Raw genomic sequence first — 18,483 nt, forward strand, 5'->3', positions numbered from 1 at the left:
TTTTTTATAACACTAATTACAATTGATAACAGAAACAATGATTAAAAAAAATGTTTCTTTTTTTATTGATATAATCGGTCAATGTTTGTAAAATGTCGTTCCACAAATGATAAAACTGCTGCCGGTTACCTTGGTAATCCAAAAAAGGCAAACAACAATCGATTGTTTTGATCGATCGATTGATCAATCAATTTTTAATTATATAATTTAAATAGTAATGATCCATACATGAAAAAAGAGGGGAATATTACATTAGTTTTGCCTTGCATCAATTTTTTGTTTCAATTTTAAAACATTTGAAACAAAAATATCATTGACAGTGTCATTGTCATCATCGTCAAAAAAAAATTTTTGTTGTTTTTGTTGTTGACAATCGTTGTATCCTATGTTTTATTTTTCCATCATCATCATCATCATCATCATCATTATAATCATAATCAAAAATTACCACCAACGACCAATTGATTACATTGTTTACATACACACACACAAACACAAATGCCATATAGAGGATCATCATGATTTTGTTGATAGTGTTTTTTGGTTTGGTTTTAGTTTGGATTTCCATTTAAAATTGAATGTGGATTCCATACATTCACTCATTGTTGATGTTTGTTTGATGTTTTTTTGGTTGCTGTTGACAAAAAATCTAATTTTGTTGATTTTCAACAAACAAAAAACGAAAAAAATAGGATACCTTTGTAAATTTTGCTTTTGTTTTGTTTTTCATCTAAATTTCAATCTAGGCTAATTATTCATTAACATCGATGCCAAAAACAAAACAAAAAAAAACATTCAACAAAAACATTGTGTTTTTGTTCATTGAATATTGATTGATTTTGTCGTAAAAAAATGAATCAAAAATGAATCAGTTATTAGCAGCCAAACCATCACCAAAAAACCTAAAAACATTTTTCTTTCTCTCTCTCCCGTTCGCTGACTTTATCGTAATTTTTAAGCGTCATTTTTTAATCATACAGTATTTTGTTCTTTGTTTTTCTGTTGTGTTTTTGGCTAATTGAGAAAAATTTTCTTTGTTTTTGTTTTTGTTCATTATTTAATCTTATCTGATTATAATAATAATAATTATTTTCTGTTTTTGTTGTTGATATTTTTAGTGTCTCTATTTTTGGTGAAGAAAATGAAAATTATCATCGCTAATCATTTGAAGAATGAAAAAGTCAATGATATTTTTTCCAGCCAAACATGTGACCATCTTTTTTATCCTTTGTGTCCTGTGTGTGTTTGTGAATTTCAAATTTAAAATGTTCATCTTACCTGATCAACAAATTCAATGATTATTGCCATATTATCATACCGAATAATAAGCTCAAAAGAAAGCCTCAATTTTTTTTGCCTTTTTTTGCAAACCGAATCGTTTTTTTTAGTTTTGTTTTGAAACAACAAAAGAATAATTATTATTATTATTATGGCCAATGTTCGAGCTGAAATATTGGCAGCTAGTCGATCACGAACAGCAACATCAACACCAACAGCAACCGGTTATTGGAAAGATTCAATAAATAGAGCGGCAAATAACAATAATAATAATCAATCGACAATCAACAGTATTGGCAAAAATAATAATAATAATAGCCAAACTTGTGCCATTGAGAATGTTGCCATGTCGTCATCATCATCAACAACAACTTCAAATTTATCGTCAACCACCCATGGTAAGCTTAATTCATTAAAACTAACGTTCGAATCATCTGCTGCTGCCAAAAATGTTATTCATGGTGATCATCATCAACATCATCCACAAACAAACGGATCAACGAATGGTGTTAGTGGTGGTAAAACATTTAATCGTAGCCATTCAGTACCAACATCAACATCATCAAATAGTGCTGGTCGTAAACTTGGTACCAAAGTAAGCCAAATAGCTAATCTATTTCAATCATTATCACCACCATCATCGGAAACAAATTTATCATCATCAACAATATCGACAACAACATCTTTGTTGAATGGTAAATTACATCAACAACGAAAATCAAATAGTTTAATTTCGGTTAATTCATCTACCGCATCTTCATCATCATCATCATCACCATCGACAACAGCAACATCATCATCATCATCAACATCATCGACGACGACTACAATATCAATGAAACGAGATAGTATGCCAAATTTAACAAATTTAGATCAAAATCATAATCATTCAAAAACAAATGGCCAAATGATTAATAATAATATTAAATTGATTAAAAATCGTATGCTCAATGATAATAATAATAATAATAATGATAATCATAAAACAATAATCGATACGGGTTCCAATATTAAACTAAATAGTAATTTAACAAATGGATCAACTAGATTATCATCATCAACATCGACAACAACAACACCGACGATGACAACAACAACAACGCAACCAATGATCAAAAAAACGGCCATCATTGTTAATACAAATAGTAATTTGGATAAAAGAAAAACACGTTTTGATGATGATAATTTTGGTAAACATAATGGTAATCAATTACCGGTAACAACAAATGGTTCATTATGGAATAATAATAATAAAGATTATAAATCAAAACCGGAAACATTACCAAAAACAACAATTCGTAATTCATCGATTGTACGTTCACCACCACCACCAATACCTGTTGTAAATGGTGTAAAGAAAACATTACCAACATTATTACAACGTTCAGAAAGTCGTGTATCACGTTTTAATAATGCACGTGCTGTATTTGAACGTTTACAATCATCTGATTCGATTTTAACAACAACAACATCACAAAAAACAATAATGAATGGTGTAATTAATCAAAATGAAAATACTAATCATGTTGAATCAAAACCATTGATAAAATTTAATTCATTCGATTCAAATCGACTATCAAAATCATCACCATCATCATCTGTTACTTCTGCTGATGATTCTAGCGCACAACAAAATCATAGCAATAATAATCATTTGGAAGAAATGACCAATATTAAAGTTTCACAAGTTAAAAGTTTATTTCAACAATCAACAAAAGATATTAAACATCAAATATCGAATGAAAATATCACTAATCATAATCATTCGCCAAGTATTGAGTATGATGATGATGATGATAAAATCATCTCGTATGAAAAAGAATCCACACCACCACTATTATCAACAAGACAAACAACCAATAGTAATGCATCAACTAAAGAAAATTCACCAGTTTCTGAATTCGAACAAACTATTCAACATCATTTATTATTATCAAATAAATCAACGATTCAAAGTTGTTCACAAGATCAATTACTTGATAAAATTGTTGAACAAATTACCGATCCATTGGATAAATTATCCAATGTAGATCTTAATAGTTGTGATATATCGGGCATTCCGGATGATGTAAATATTGATGAATGTTTAAATAATGTTGGTGTTGTTACTGATGAAGATGCTAAACGATTGTTGAAAGAGCAAAAAACAATTGATAATCAACAACAATTGAAAAATTTTGATTTTGATCAAAACAAATCAATGCAGGAAAAAGAATCAATATCCATTGACAATAATAAAATTATTGATGTAAATGATGATGATGAAAAAGTTAAAGAAGAAAGTGAATTAATATTTATCGATAACATACCATTCCATCGTCGTAAAGATGGTGAAATTTATATGGAAGCACCGGGTTTACCACCTGAAGAATATGATGATGATGAAGAAGGATATCTTGGTGATTCACAACAGCAACAATCTGATCAATATGATCTGGAAACGGGCGACATTATAACATCACAACGTAAACGTAATAGTAAAGTTCGTTTTAGTTCTGATCCGATAAAAGTTTTTATGACTTATTCGGCTGAAGAATATGATCGTCGTAATGAAGAATTTGATCCGGTTGTTGCATCGGCTGAATATGAACTAGAAAAACGTATTGAAAAAATGGATACATTTACTGTTGAAATTGTTAAAGGTGATGAAGGACTTGGCTTCAGTATAATTGGGTAAGTTTTTTTTTCAATTCTGTTCAAATTTCATAAAATAATTTTCGTCTTATAATATAGAATGGGAGTTGGAGCTGATGCAGGTATCGAAAAACTTGGCATCTTTGTCAAAACAATCACCGAAGGTGGACCTGTTCATCGTGATGGACGGTATTTTTTAAATTTCTTTTCATTAGGTTTTATTGATTTATTGAATTTGAAATTTTTTCTTGTTATTTTTGTTAGTATTCAACCAAATGATCAGATTATTGAAGTTGATGGTAAATCATTGGTCGGTGTTACACAATCATATGCTGCATCAGTATTACGATCAACATCTGGTCTGGTACGTTTTGTTATTGGACGTGAACGTGATCCAGCAAACAGTGAAATTGCTCAACTAATATCTCGTTCCATTCAATCGGAACAACAACAACAACAACAACAGATGATGTTGATGTCCCAACAACAACAACAACAGCAACGTTCTGTTCTACCAGATTCAATGATGTATCAGATGATGGAAAATAATGAAATAATTAATCAGAATTTGATTAGTGAACAATCAGAACAAGATGATCAACAATTTGAAATGTTACAACATCAACAATCAAAATCACAACAACAAATGCATCCGATTGAAGAGAATTTTATTCAACAACAGCAGCAACAACAACAATTTGCTGATCTTCAACAGTCATCATCATCATCATCAACAACAACAACAACAATTCCGGTAAATAAATCATCACAAATGAATGATCAGATGAATGTATCATATATACAACAACAACATCTACAATCATTAAGAGATATTGATATGTTAAAGCGTAATATTATTGAATGGCAATTAAAATATTCATCATTAACTGATGAAATATGTAAAATTAAACAAAAATCTGATTCAAAAATTTATGAACTTCAAAAACAATTAGAAGATGAAATGGTTCAATCAAAAGAAAAAGAAGCACAAATTGTAACATTACAAAAAGAATTGGATCAGAAAAATAATCTATTCAATGAATTTAAACAACAATATAGTTTATTGGAGAAAAAATATGTAAAAATGAAAAAACTAGTCAAAGATTTACAGCAACGTGAACAGGATCTATTGCAAAAGGATCAAATTTTTCAACAAGTATTTGATGATGAAAAACAACAATCAACATCGATGATTGATTCATTACAGGATAGGATTACACGTTTGGAACAACAAATTGCCGAAAAATTTGAATCAAAAGTATTTGATAAAGAATCTGGATCAGAGAATGAAAATGATGAAAATAGTTGCTCTATCGATGATCAAACATCGAAAGCAGATCGTTCATTCAATGAAGCTATAAGTCAAAGTGAAAACATATCACTTTTGGATATTTCATATTCAAAACAAAAAGCCGAGCTTGTTAGCCGTGGTAGTTTAGCTAATCGTCAGCCACCTTCGTCGAATATAATTAAAAAAAATTCATCACTATCATCATTGACAAAAACATGGAGTAATAATGATTTAAATTCTGAATCTTCGGATAATAATGAATCGACTATTGCTCAAACAGAATTTCCAACAACATCAACGCCAAAATCATCGATAATGGATGAATCTACATCCATTGGTAAATGTTCGAATCTTATTTCGAATCCATCTTCATGTTCATCATCATCATCATCACCATCACGTTCACAGGCCAAAATGATTTGTCAGCAAGCAGCTGCTGCCATTCTTGCCAAAAATGCCAATTTAAATTCATCACCAACATCTATCAATGTTGCTTCCAGATTTGGTCTAAGAAATTCCAATGTTTCCGATAATATTCCTCAACAGCAACAACAACAACAACATCAACACTATATTGAATCGCCATTATTGATGCATGATAATCTTTCATCTGAACTAATGCCATCATCATTAAATAATCGTTATTTATCACCATCATTATCATCAACAGCAACAACAACTTCAATGCCATCACCAGTACGTTCTATGATTGATAATTTACAAACATCAACAATTTCATCATCATCCGGTTCATTAATATCACCAAATTCTGTTACATTCGATAATGATGATTTGATCTCAATGAATACTTATAGTGGTTGTAATCAATCGGTTGATGATATGAATTATAGCCAACATTCATCTTATTATCCGAATGAATCATCAACATCAAATACATCGGCAACAAATACTTTATCATCTTGTCATCAACAAAATTCATTACCATGTGTGAATACATTCCCAAATAGTTTATCGGTTACTGATTGGAGTGTATTAGATGTTGTAGAATTTCTCAATCAAATTCATCTCGGTTCATATGGAAAAAGTTTCCAGGATCAAAATATTACCGGTGTTCGATTTATACAATTGGATAGTGCTCAACTTAAGGTTTGATAACCAATCGAATGATTTTCATTTTCAAAATTTTATAAATTTTTTTTTCTCTCTATTTAGGCATTAGGAATAGTCAACAGCGGCGATCGTCAATTATTGAAGAAAAAAATCAAAGAATTTCGTCAATTATTAGATAAAGATAAAAAAGAACATAAAGTAAGAGATGGAAAAATTCATTTTCGTAATGCTTTCAAATGAATAATGCTAATAATAACAACAACAACAAGCTAATCAATTGAAGAAAATCAATAATATTTTCATCAACAATCAAAAAAAAAAAAAAAAAAACGCTACAACATTTTCAAAAAAAACACTAATCATAATGAATTTAATCTAATTTGATTGCATGTGTGATTAATCAAAAATGATGATGGATGACAATCAAGTTTTAACAACTCCCCCCCCAAGAAAAAAATAACTTTTCTCAATTATTATATTATAACAAATCAAATTTTCTTATTTCTTTTCACTCTTTTCGGAGAGTACAAAATGAAAATAAGTATTTTTGAAAATTTTCTAGTCTCACTCACATTCTTTCACATTAATTATCTTTAATTCCATTGTCAACATCATTTTTTTTAAATATAACCGATATTATATCAATTTTATATTTCCAATTGATAGAATAATATTCCATTGCTTAATTAATTGATTATTGTAATAATATGGCTGCTACTTCTACAATCCAATTTTTTTTTAGTTTTCAAATATGAAATTCGAATATTTTATTCAAGATTCTTTTTTTTCTTTTTTCATTCCTTACGAAACACATAAAAAAACGATATACATTCGGATTCAATTTGATATTTACAATTTTTTTTTTTTAATGGAAAACTCTTTACATCATGCATTCAATCAATTTGGTGCTTCGTTGTATTTTTATTTATGAAAAACAAACATTATCAAAGTCTTTGGCCAGTCGACGATTATTTGCTCGTTTTCGATATAGATTTCGAAAAAGATATCCACGACATTCACATCATCATCATAATTGACTTCTGTGATGTTTATTTTGAACCAACAACAAAACGAAAAGATTACAAAAATTTTTTTTTGAATTATATTTTCATTCTTTTTTTTGTGTCTATTTTATATAATTTCATTTCTGCACTTTTGTTCAATGATGAAAATTTTTTCCTATTTTTTTTTGTAATTTTTCATTTTTGTAACAAACAAAAAAAATGTAATTTGTAAAGTTTATTTTTTCATTATCCACACATTATGTCGAATATGTTTTTTTTTCATTTTATTTATTTGATATTCAAGCATCATTGCTCAAACAATTTCTTTTTTTTCAAAATAAACAAAACAACCATGATTTTCAATGAATTGTATTTTTTCATTTATTTCAATACAAAAAAAAAATTGCAATTGTAAACATCATGATCAAAGACAGAATTTTTTTTAAAAAAAAGTAAAACATGATTGGCAGCCCTATTGATTATCGATGTGTAATTAACTAAATTTCTAAAAGTGTTTGTAAATTATTGAAACTAATGGACTAGATATTGATTGATTATGCGTGATATGATTTGATTGAATAGATAAGCCAGAAAAAAAAGTCTTAAGTATAAAAAAAAGAGAAATGATTAAATCAAATAGCTGAAGATGATTGACATTGATTCATTCATTCACGTTCAGTAGTAACTTCGATACAAAGTACAATGAATGCATTGTTACAGGAATATTTTTCCTGATCTAATAATTTTCCACGTAATAGATTACTGGCCATACCGGATCGTGATATAGAATTAGTTGTCCATGAATCACATGATGCTTCCATATTACGTATACCATTTTTATCCGAACCATGCCATATTAATTTCTGTGGCCATTGTTGGTCAGTAAATATATTACGACCATCAAAACTATAAATTTTTGGTGGATATGGAAATGGTGCACTCCAACCGGTAAACATATCTCGTACTTGATTGAATAATAATTCATCTTTTAAATTGACCACCGGTAAACGTGTATCACGTGGTCGTACAAGACTATCCAAATTTTGAACACGTGATGTAATGAATGCACGAAATGTACCTTTTAGATTGGCACGTCTTGATTGTCGAAAACATTCATAATCAACATCTCGTACACCATGCATATCTCCTGTATATGGTTGATTTAATGCAACCAAACGAAGCTATCGAAAAATGAAACAAATGAATTTTTTCATTATATGATTGATTATGTAACATACCTTTCGTTCATGTAATATATGCTATTGCAAAAATAAATGATATTATCACCCACATCTTATATGATGTTATAATTTTAATTAAACTTACTCGATTCGTTACCGAAGACGATGAAGGTACATTATATTCATCTACAGAATTTCCAGCTACCGATTCGATTGTTGTACCATCATTCGAAATCTTGATAATTAATCGGTTAATTTCTTCTTTTTTTTTTTTAAAAAAAACATCATTGTTCATATTACCTTGTTGGTTTGTAGGCTATTTTCATTCGGTTTAATTACACGTCCAAGCTTGAAATTGAATGAATTTTTAATTTTTTAACTTTAAAAGAATTCAATTAATCAATTTACCGATATATATTGCCAACCATTTGTTACACGTAATAATAATGATTGTTCACTAATAACAAATGCTAACATTCCTTGATTAGTATTCGATAATGATGATTGAAGTTCATCAATATCATTGATTATCATTACATTGTTTTTTGATTCACCATTATTAGAATCATATGGTTTTACATGATTATCTGTGGATATTTAATTTTCAACTAAATTTCTAATTCAAATTCTCCAAAAATAAAAAACTTACGACGTGATCGTGATTCGGATGACCAATGATTATCATATGGAATAACAACATTGTTGGCTGGTTCACCTTTTTCTCCTTTAATACCATTTTCCATCTTTAAAAAATAGAACAAAAAATCAAATTTAAATTAAAATGAACAAAAATTTTTCATTCAATTCCCCAAACCATTAGACGTTTGATTTCCTATGAACAGAAATGATTTTGAAATTAAAATCCAATAAATTCAAACAAAAAAAATATTACTTGAATTTTAATAGGATCTCCTTTTGGTCCTTTTGGACCCATTGGACCAGTTTTTCCTAGAATAATTTGTTTGATTTGGAAATGAAAATTAAAAAAAAAAATTACAGATTTAGCCGATCATTTTTTTTTACCAATTTTTCCACGTCGACCACGATCACCTTTAGCACCACGAATACCGATTCCAGATTCACCTTTTTCACCTTTATGTCCGGGAAAACCACGTGGACCAGGTGGCCCTGGTTCACCAATACGACCAGCCATATAGGTAATTGATGGATCCATAATCGAATGATCATTCTTAATGATGATAATGATGATTTTAAATTGATTCAATTGATTCAACATTTAACACCACATCAAACTTACATCGAATGATGATCGTTTATCAAATAATAAACCGGATGATAATGATGACATTCCAGGTGGTCCAGGCAAACCAATTGATCCTGGTAAACCTCTTGGTCCTGGATCACCTTTTGGTCCACGTAATTGTTCACCATATTGATCAATAATTAAGGATAAATCACATTGACAACATTGTGTATTATTTTGTCGATGATTTGAATTACAATTAATGATTTTATCATCATTATTATTATCGATTGATTTTGTTGTTTTCGAGGTTAAACTTGGAGTAGATAATGATGATGATGGTGGTTCCATAATGAATGATTGTTTTTTTTGTTCATCATTACCGTTGATTTCATTGGTTGTTGTTTCATCATTATCCAAATCATCATTCGATCCAAAATCCTATCAAACAGTTCAGGGAAGAGAAAGGAAGAAGACAAAACAAAATTCAATCAATTCACGAAAATCAAGAATAATTATCTTCTCAATACATAGTGAATTCATTCAACATTAATTTAAATTCAAATTGATTGATTTGATTTGTACTTCTCCTTATTTTTTGTTTCGTTACATATCAAACTGAATGGAAACTTTCTTCTTTTGGCAAATCAAGGGACAAAAAAAAGAAAACGTGATAAGAATTGAATGGAAAGAAAGGACAACGAATCACAAACTAAACAAACGTGATAATGGTGGTGATGGCCGTTTTTTTTGTTTTGTTTCAAAGTTTACATTTTGGGTCTTTTCTTTTTGTTGTATCTTTATCAGTTGGGTTCAAAGTTCAAAAAGAAAACATCATGCAACATGAATACAGAATAAACAACAAAAAGATTATCAAATCAACATTTGTCTCATCGATGTTTGATGTTAATTATTTTGTTTCACAAAACCATATGCTCGTTCCATCTGGAATCATTTTTTTTTTTGAAATTTACTGATAATTCGAAAACCGAAACATTCGAAATAAAACTGGCACGTTCTTTGTGGATGGGAGGGAGAAGGAAAATTTGGTCACCCGAATGTTTCAATGATGATGAGTTCGAAATTGTAAAATTTTCATCTTTTTTTCTGTTTTGTTTTGTTTTGTCCCCTGAAAATCGAATGACAGTTTTGATGAAGATCAAGATCAAGATGATGATGAAGATGATGAAACGTTACAAAACGGAACAGAGAAAAATTTCTGAAAATTCAGCATTTATTTTTTTTTCTTTTTGAACGTGACTAAATTATGGTTGATCGACTTTTTGTTTTTCCAATCGACCACATTCAATTGAAAAAAGAGAAAAATCCATTGGATGATTGCATTTCATTCTTTTTTTTATTCTACATTATCAATCAACAATGGAAATTCACACACAGAAAGAAAGAAAGAAAGAATTCAAAACCAGAAACAGAATTCGAAAACGATAAACACAATTATCAAGGGACCATTCATATATATCGATTCTGTCAAAAAAAAAAATAGAAACGGGAAAAGTTTTTCCAATTCTCTTTGCTCAATAATCATCATCATCATCATCATCATCGGCGATAAAGATGATAGCAAAAAGATGAACCCGAACGGGAGAAAAGAAAACCATGCAAAAAATATCATTACTGTTTGATGATTCTTTTCTCTGGCCACTAAAATATTTAAGTGACGGGCGATAATTGTTCTACCCATGGTAGAATGGACATTAATTGTGTATCCAATCAATTTGTATCAGAAAGAAAAAAGTTTTGTTTTCATTGATGAATGATGGATAATTTAACTAACTAACTGTAATTAAACATAACCACAGAATATTCTTTAACGCCTGTCACCGATCAATTCAATAATGTTTATGTCAAAACATATTTTTCTATTTTCGATTCGACAAGAATCGAATTATCTTGAACATAACTTGATGATTCTGTGCAAAAATCTTCGTGATCCAAAAAATAGACAGCTAATTAATAGACCAAAACGATCATAAAAACAAAAACAAAAAATGAAACGGAATAATTAAACAACTAAAAATATATTCCCAATTGATCTTTATTGGGTTTTTTGTTTTTTGGATCAAAAAAAGTTTTGTTTTCCCAGCCGAAAAACAAAAAACAGTTTATCAGGAACAGCTGTCTCTGATAATTGTCTTTGCGAAAAGAAATTTTTTCTTTTCGGGATAATAGACATTTTGCCGAAACTGAAAAACTCGAATTTGAAGAAAATTTTTATCAACTTGGGCAACATTTTGCGAGAAAAATATTCATTTCAAAAAAAAACTTACCAGACTGAAAAAAGATGAGGATGATTTATCCGATGTTTGGCCATCATTATTATTGGATGTTTCACCAAAATTCCATGCAAAACAATCGATTAATAATGATGATATAATTATAATGATTAAAATTGAAATTAATTGCATTTTTTTCGTTGAAAAATATCGATAATATCGATAGTGATGAACGAAATTTGAAAACATTCGATTTGATCGATCCATTTCGAATGTTTTTTTCTGATGATGGCAAAAGTTGAATATTGAATACACAAATGTGTCAAACTTTTTTGTTTTGTTTCTTGGATATTCGATTCGAAAATCAATCGGACAAAAACAAGAAAAAAATAATCCAAATGTGTGTATAACGATCGACAGATTGAAAATGAATGAGTCCGAAACAACACTAAACAAAAACAAAGAAAATTATCGAAAAAAATAACAACGACAGCAGATTGACGAAAAGAAAAGAAGAAAACTTTTGATAATGATGATGATGATGATGATGATGGCTACGACGACGACGGCAACGGCTGTGTTTAGTATACCCAAAACAATTGAAAGAATTCACCAAAAATAAGAAAAAAGACGAAAATGGTAACACGCTATACAGCCAATAAGAAAATAAACTTTTGTTTATCATTTACACTTTCATTTTTGTTTCGTTTTGCCCGAAAATGAAATATTTTGTCGAAACAAAAACGAAAACGAAAAAAGAAACTTTCAATGAATCAATGAATTTGTTTGTTTGTTTGTAATGAAGGAAATGAAATCCAACAAAAAAAAAAAAAGAAAACGAAAACGAAAAAAATCGACAATTTCAAACATTCAACAATCTCAAGACGCGAACCGGCCACATTCGAATCGATTCGAATGATTATTATTCGGGTAATGAAAAGGCGGCAGGAAAAAAGACGAAAATTGATTGGTTGGTCGACAGAATGGTGAAAAGCATGCGCAAATCGAATATTTGAAAAAAAATGATTCGAAAAAAATGTTTGTTTGTTTCGTTCGTTTCGAGTTTTATTGATTTGAAATTTTCAATTTTGAAAACATTTTTTCATTATTATTCTTCATGATTCTCAAACATCCACATCATCATTGATAATTGAATTGGATTCTCCAGCCGAAAAAAAAATTTGTTGATTTATGATGATCATCATTGGCGAATGAAGATTTTGATTCCCTGGATGATTTGCCAAAAAAAAAAAAAAAAAACGAAATTAGAAATCGAAATAAACAACAACATCAGCAACATTAACATATTCGATTGATTGATTGATTTTTGATCATTCGTTCGTTTTCCGGCCATCATCATCATTGAAATTCTTAAAACAAATTGATTCGTCTCAATATCAATCAACTTTTTTTTTCTTCAATAAAACTGCGAAATAATGACAAAAACAAATATTTCATCCATTAGATGGCATTGGATGTTTCAAAAATTCATCAAATTCTTCAAGTTTCAATCGAAATTCCTTTTTTTTGGATTCTCCAAAATACACATGTGCAGAATTCCAGAATTATGATTCCGACATGTTATATATACATTGGCTATGAAAAACAAAGAAGAAATACTGCATTATGCTGGAATACATGTGCCGTTTGTTCTGATGATCCGGTGACAACAACAACATTGAGAGCAAAAGAAAGAACGAAAATGAAACAAGAATAAAAATTCTTCTCGATTCTTTTGTTTCAAATCATGAAATGAGCTTATTATTTATGGATTATTGATTCATTTAACAACGACAACAACAACAACAAAAAATAGTTAATCGATGAAATTTTTATCAAATATTTTATCATCATTATTGGCTATTATATTGGCCATCAATGATCAATTGCAACGATATGGCATTCCAATTATTAACCATCAACATTCAATTATTATTATTGGAAAAGATAAAAGATCAAACATTTCCATATGTTTATTATTGTTTATGTTTATTATTTGTTTTTCAATAATAATGTTATTGATTACACAACAAATGTTATTATCAACAACAACATCGTCGACATCGACAACCGATCAAACAAATGAATCTGATTCATCTAATGGTAATGGTATTGATCATCATCATCATTATCATCTATTTTACAATATTAAATTAACCAATAATGGTGGTCATCAATATTTTTCACTCAAAAATTTTCTATCAAATTTTAATGAAACATATAAAATTGATGATAATATTTTTAGTTTGGATAATTTAAATTGTCATTTGAAATATTTTGATAATTCATCTGATGATCAACCATCGAATGCAACTCATGATGATAATGATGATGAAAATGATTTCTGGCAACCAGTTTGTTCATCAAATAATAAATTCTATGTATTTTCTGCCTATATTGATCAATATAATCGATCAAATTTAAATTTGAATTTTTTCAACACTGATTATCAACATCAACATCATAATGATAATCAAGATTATTTTGTTAGAATCATTGCCGTTACAACATTGACCAGTAAAGATAAAATTATCTGTTCATATTCATTGGATGAAGAAAAAGAAGATGATAATGGACGTAAACAAATAATTCAAAAAAATTGGTTTCGTCAAGGTAAAATGAAACCAATACGTGAACATTGGAATCTACAATATAGTGCATTTTTTATTTATTGTCCATTACCGAAAATGATTATGATCAATACTTTGAATAATAATGATGGTCATTCATCGACGATGTTAATGAAATCAAATTATTATCTATCGATTATAGCCATATCAAAACATTGGTATATTTCCAATAATAATGATGATGATGATGATGATTTGGAATTGAATCGATTATTAAAACAATATGCTCAAACAATGAAAATGATTGTGCCTTCAAATCGAATGCCGATACATGGATTACAACAACAACAACAAAATAATGATAATGATAAAATGGCCGTCTGTATAAAACCATTACATTATTATTATAACAAAACTATAAATTTGATTGAATTTATTGAGCTTAATCGATTATTAGGTGTTAGAAGATTTTATTTTTTCAATCATACCGTTTCAATCGAAGTGGATCAAATTCTACGATTATATCAACAATATGAACCAAAATTATTGAAAATTTTACAATGGAAATTACCAATACGATCACAACTAGAAATACGTACCGAAGGTATATTTGCAGCATTAAATGATTGTCTTTATCGTGCACGTTATAATCGATTTCGTTATGTTATGTTTATCGATTTGGATGAATTTATTATACCGAATAATCATAAAAATTTAATCGATTTAATTGAAAATGTTGAACATTTTTATCCAGATAAAATTGGTGCATTATCATTTCGTAATGGTTTTTTCTATCTACAATATCCAAATGATCAACAGATTGAACAAATAATCACAAATAATGATGATAAAACAAATCTTCATAAACAACTAATAACATTAACAAAAACATGGCGTAAATCTGAACTAAATATACATAAACAACGTTCAAAATGTATTGTTTTAGTTGATAATATTATTGAAATGGGTAATCATTTTGTTTGGGAATTTTTATATGGTAAACATATATTTAATATTGATCCAAAATTAGCCTATCTACATCATTATCGTGTTTGTGAATTTGGTGGTAATAATTGTATTGAAAATAATGATCATATTATTGATCGTCGTATTTATTATTGGTCAAAATCATTATTAAATAATATTCATTATCGATTACAATTATTTTGTGATTCAATTCGGATACAACAAACATCGATTATGAATGATATTTGTAATTTTATTTGATTTTTCGTCTATATTCTGATGCCTTTTTTCCCTTTGTTCTTAATGTGGTTTTTTTTTGTATGGGGCTTCCGTTTGTTTGTTTGTTTCAAATTATAAAAATGTTATTGTAATTTATTTAAAGAAAAAAAAATTATAGAAATTAATAAAAAAAAATTTGAAAAACGTGAGAAAATTTCCTGGAAAAATAAACAATTTAAAAAAAAGAAAAAGTTTCCAGGTTTTTTTTTTTCTTTCGAACGTTTTTTTATCCGTTTCCCATCGAATGTTTATTATCGATGAAAATCTTTTTCATTTTCTGGAGATTTTTTCTTGATTTTCTCACACCATGGTTTGATTGAAATTTGTTTTCAATTTTCAATTTTCTCATCATCATCATTATCGTATTATCGAATGTGGCCAAGAGAAAAAAAAGTGAAAGGTGAAGAATTTTGCCTCAAGCAAAATCAAATCTGATCGAAAATTCGCATCCTTATTATTCTTATTATCAATCAACCATCAACATTACCATATCATCACATCAAAAACAGGCAACGAGTTTCTTTCCAAAATCAAAACCATCATTGAGAATTTGTTTTCTTTTTCTTTTGATCAAACATCATCATCCACTGTTTTGTTATGTAAGTCACATCATTATGAACTTTGATTCGACAAAAAAAGCCAATTATCTGATCCAATCTTTCATTATTTTTTTTTACCTGTTACCAACAACAACAACAACAAACTAGAGATAATAATAAGGGCCAAAGGTGAAAGGTGCGAAAAAAAATGTAAAAAATCAACAAAGTTTTTGCTCTTATTGATCGTTAATTTATTCGGTATATATACCCACCACAAGATAGAAACATATTGATTGAAACGTATGGCTGATGATGATGATGATGGTGGTGGTCATGCTAAAATGAATGAATGAATGAACAAGTCCTGTTTGAGTGGTGGTACCCAAAAAAATAAACACAAGTGACCATGTCCTTCATAAACCATAGTCTTTCAAAAAACCAACAATCATGGTGTTGTTGTTTTCTTGATGAAAGCAAAGCACACACCTCATCACCATTCATTCATTCAATTTTGTGATCTTAGGTGATGATGATGATGGTGTATAGTTAGTTAGTGCTCGCAACACCTGTCTTCATTGTGGTCGTATTGTGATTTTCAAGTTTTTTGTTGTTTCGGTAATCAAAATTTTGGAAATCAACTTTGATCATCATAATGGGAAATTGTTCATTGAAAAAATTATTTAAAAAACATCATCATCATTATTATGTTGATGATAATAATGATGATGGTCAAAGAAAAATTAAACCAATTTTTTGGTTTGATTTTTGTAATGATAATGATAAAAATAACAATTTATCCAACACTAATGATGATGATAAAATGAATAAAGTGAAAAAGAAAATAACGACAACAAACGAAACCGAAACAACCCAACAACCACCAAACATATTGATGACAAGAAAAATATCAAATAAAATTATAAAAATATTAATATTAGGTACAGGTGAAAGTGGTAAAAGTACATTAGTAAAACAAATGAAAATTATACATAATGATGGATATAATCGTGAAGAAATGCTTGAATTTAGGGTAAGTTTTTTGTTTTGCTTTTTTTTATATTATTTCGTTTGGTTTTGATTCAAATTTAAATTTTTCAATAGCCAATTATTTTGGATAATCTTGTATCATCAATGAAATATGTTGTTACCGGAATGAAATTATTGAATATTGATTTTCAATATTCAACTAATCAGGTTGGTGATGATATCATGATTTTGTTTTTATCACTCTTGTTTAACATTGATTTTTTTGTTTGCCTTGCCCTACACACAGGAATTGGCCAAAGATTTAATATTATGTAATAAATATTTTGATGATTATCATATATTGTTTCCACATCTTGAATATACAATCAAAACATTATGGCAAGATAATGGTGTACGAAAAGCTGTTGCACGTGGTTTTGAATATGAATTGAATGATTCGGCACTTTAGTATGTTTCTATTTATTGTCTTTTTATTGTTTTTTTTTCAAACAACATTTTATATTCTGAATTCCTCTCTTATTTTTAGCTATTTTGAAAATATTGATCGTATTACCGGAAAGAAATATATACCAAATACAACTGATATTGTTAAATCACGTATACGTACAATTGGTGTTGTTGAAACAGAATTTATTGTTGATAATCATATTATACGTATGTATGATGTTGGTGGACAACGATCAGAAAGAAGAAAATGGATACAATGTTTTGAAGATGTTCGAACATTATTGTTTGTTGTGGCCATAAGTGAATATGATATGACATTGGTTGAAGATTCAAGCCGAAATCGACTAAAAGAAAGTCTATTATTATTCGAAAGTATATCGAATAATTTATTTTTCCATAATACTTGTACAGTAAGTGGTTGCTCAATTGTGTTTTGTTCAATAATTATCTAATTTTATATTTTTCTTTTTCTTTTTTTTAGATACTATTTCTCAATAAATTTGATCTATTTAGACAGAAAATCATATTCACCGATAGACAATTAAAATATTTTTTCGATGAATATCAAGGTCCGGATTATGATGCTGAACGTTCATCAATGTTTATCGAAAATCAATTTCGACAAATTGCTGAACAAGCTAATCGTAATAAAACATTGATAACACATTATACTACAGCAACTGATACGGATAATATTAAACATGCATTTGATTCGATTGTCAATACAATATTACGTGATAATATTCGTCATTCAACATTATTATGAAGAAAATGAAATGAGAAAAAAAAACAAAATAT

The 18,483-nt window shown here is 28.5% G+C and overlaps 4 protein-coding genes across 5 annotated transcripts; 3 read left to right on the forward strand and 1 right to left on the reverse strand.

The window, feature by feature from the left end:
• The first annotated feature begins 1,136 nt into the window (after positions 1–1,136).
• On the forward strand, positions 1,137–7,645 carry Spn (protein phosphatase 1 regulatory subunit spinophilin). Its single transcript, XM_027338583.2, has 5 exons — positions 1,137–3,951; positions 4,012–4,101; positions 4,177–6,310; positions 6,377–6,472; positions 7,225–7,645. The coding sequence occupies exons 1-5, from the start codon at positions 1,430–1,432 to the stop codon at positions 7,309–7,311; spliced, it is 4,929 nt and encodes a 1,642-aa protein (XP_027194384.2). The 5' UTR covers positions 1,137–1,429; the 3' UTR covers positions 7,312–7,645.
• Positions 7,635–12,299, reverse strand: LOC113789098 (collagen alpha-1(XV) chain-like). Of its 2 annotated transcripts, none has more exons than XM_075823254.1 (11): positions 11,952–12,299; positions 9,718–10,104; positions 9,483–9,648; positions 9,352–9,407; positions 9,274–9,291; positions 9,109–9,202; positions 8,868–9,046; positions 8,760–8,807; positions 8,605–8,694; positions 8,517–8,537; positions 7,635–8,459 (listed from the first exon to the last, which is right to left on the reverse strand). In XM_075823254.1, exons 1-11 carry the CDS (start codon positions 12,162–12,164, stop codon positions 7,944–7,946), a joined length of 1,788 nt encoding a protein of 595 aa, XP_075679369.1. In that variant the 5' UTR covers positions 12,165–12,299; the 3' UTR covers positions 7,635–7,943. The 2 variants fall into 2 exon arrangements, with proteins under 2 accessions (XP_075679369.1, XP_075679370.1); XM_075823255.1 differs by lacking the exon at positions 11,952–12,299 and adding an exon at positions 10,194–10,214.
• Positions 12,300–12,836: 537 nt separating this feature from the next.
• LOC142645843 (uncharacterized) lies at positions 12,837–15,754 on the forward strand. Its single transcript, XM_075823252.1, has one exon. It carries the CDS (start codon positions 13,721–13,723, stop codon positions 15,692–15,694), a length of 1,974 nt encoding a protein of 657 aa, XP_075679367.1. The 5' UTR covers positions 12,837–13,720; the 3' UTR covers positions 15,695–15,754.
• Positions 15,755–15,930: 176 nt separating this feature from the next.
• On the forward strand, positions 15,931–18,451 carry LOC142645858 (guanine nucleotide-binding protein G(o) subunit alpha-like). Its single transcript, XM_075823299.1, has 6 exons — positions 15,931–16,311; positions 16,420–17,281; positions 17,353–17,445; positions 17,525–17,685; positions 17,765–18,095; positions 18,167–18,451. Exons 2-6 carry the CDS (start codon positions 16,904–16,906, stop codon positions 18,449–18,451), a joined length of 1,248 nt encoding a protein of 415 aa, XP_075679414.1. The 5' UTR covers positions 15,931–16,311; positions 16,420–16,903.
• The last annotated feature ends 32 nt before the right edge of the window (positions 18,452–18,483 follow it).

This window comes from Dermatophagoides pteronyssinus, unplaced genomic scaffold (genome assembly GCF_027571235.1).
Source record: "Dermatophagoides pteronyssinus isolate colony J.1.1.1.1 unplaced genomic scaffold, Derpt_VIB-CSIC_2022.12 sq0025, whole genome shotgun sequence".
NCBI classification, from domain to species: domain Eukaryota; kingdom Metazoa; phylum Arthropoda; class Arachnida; order Sarcoptiformes; family Pyroglyphidae; genus Dermatophagoides; species Dermatophagoides pteronyssinus.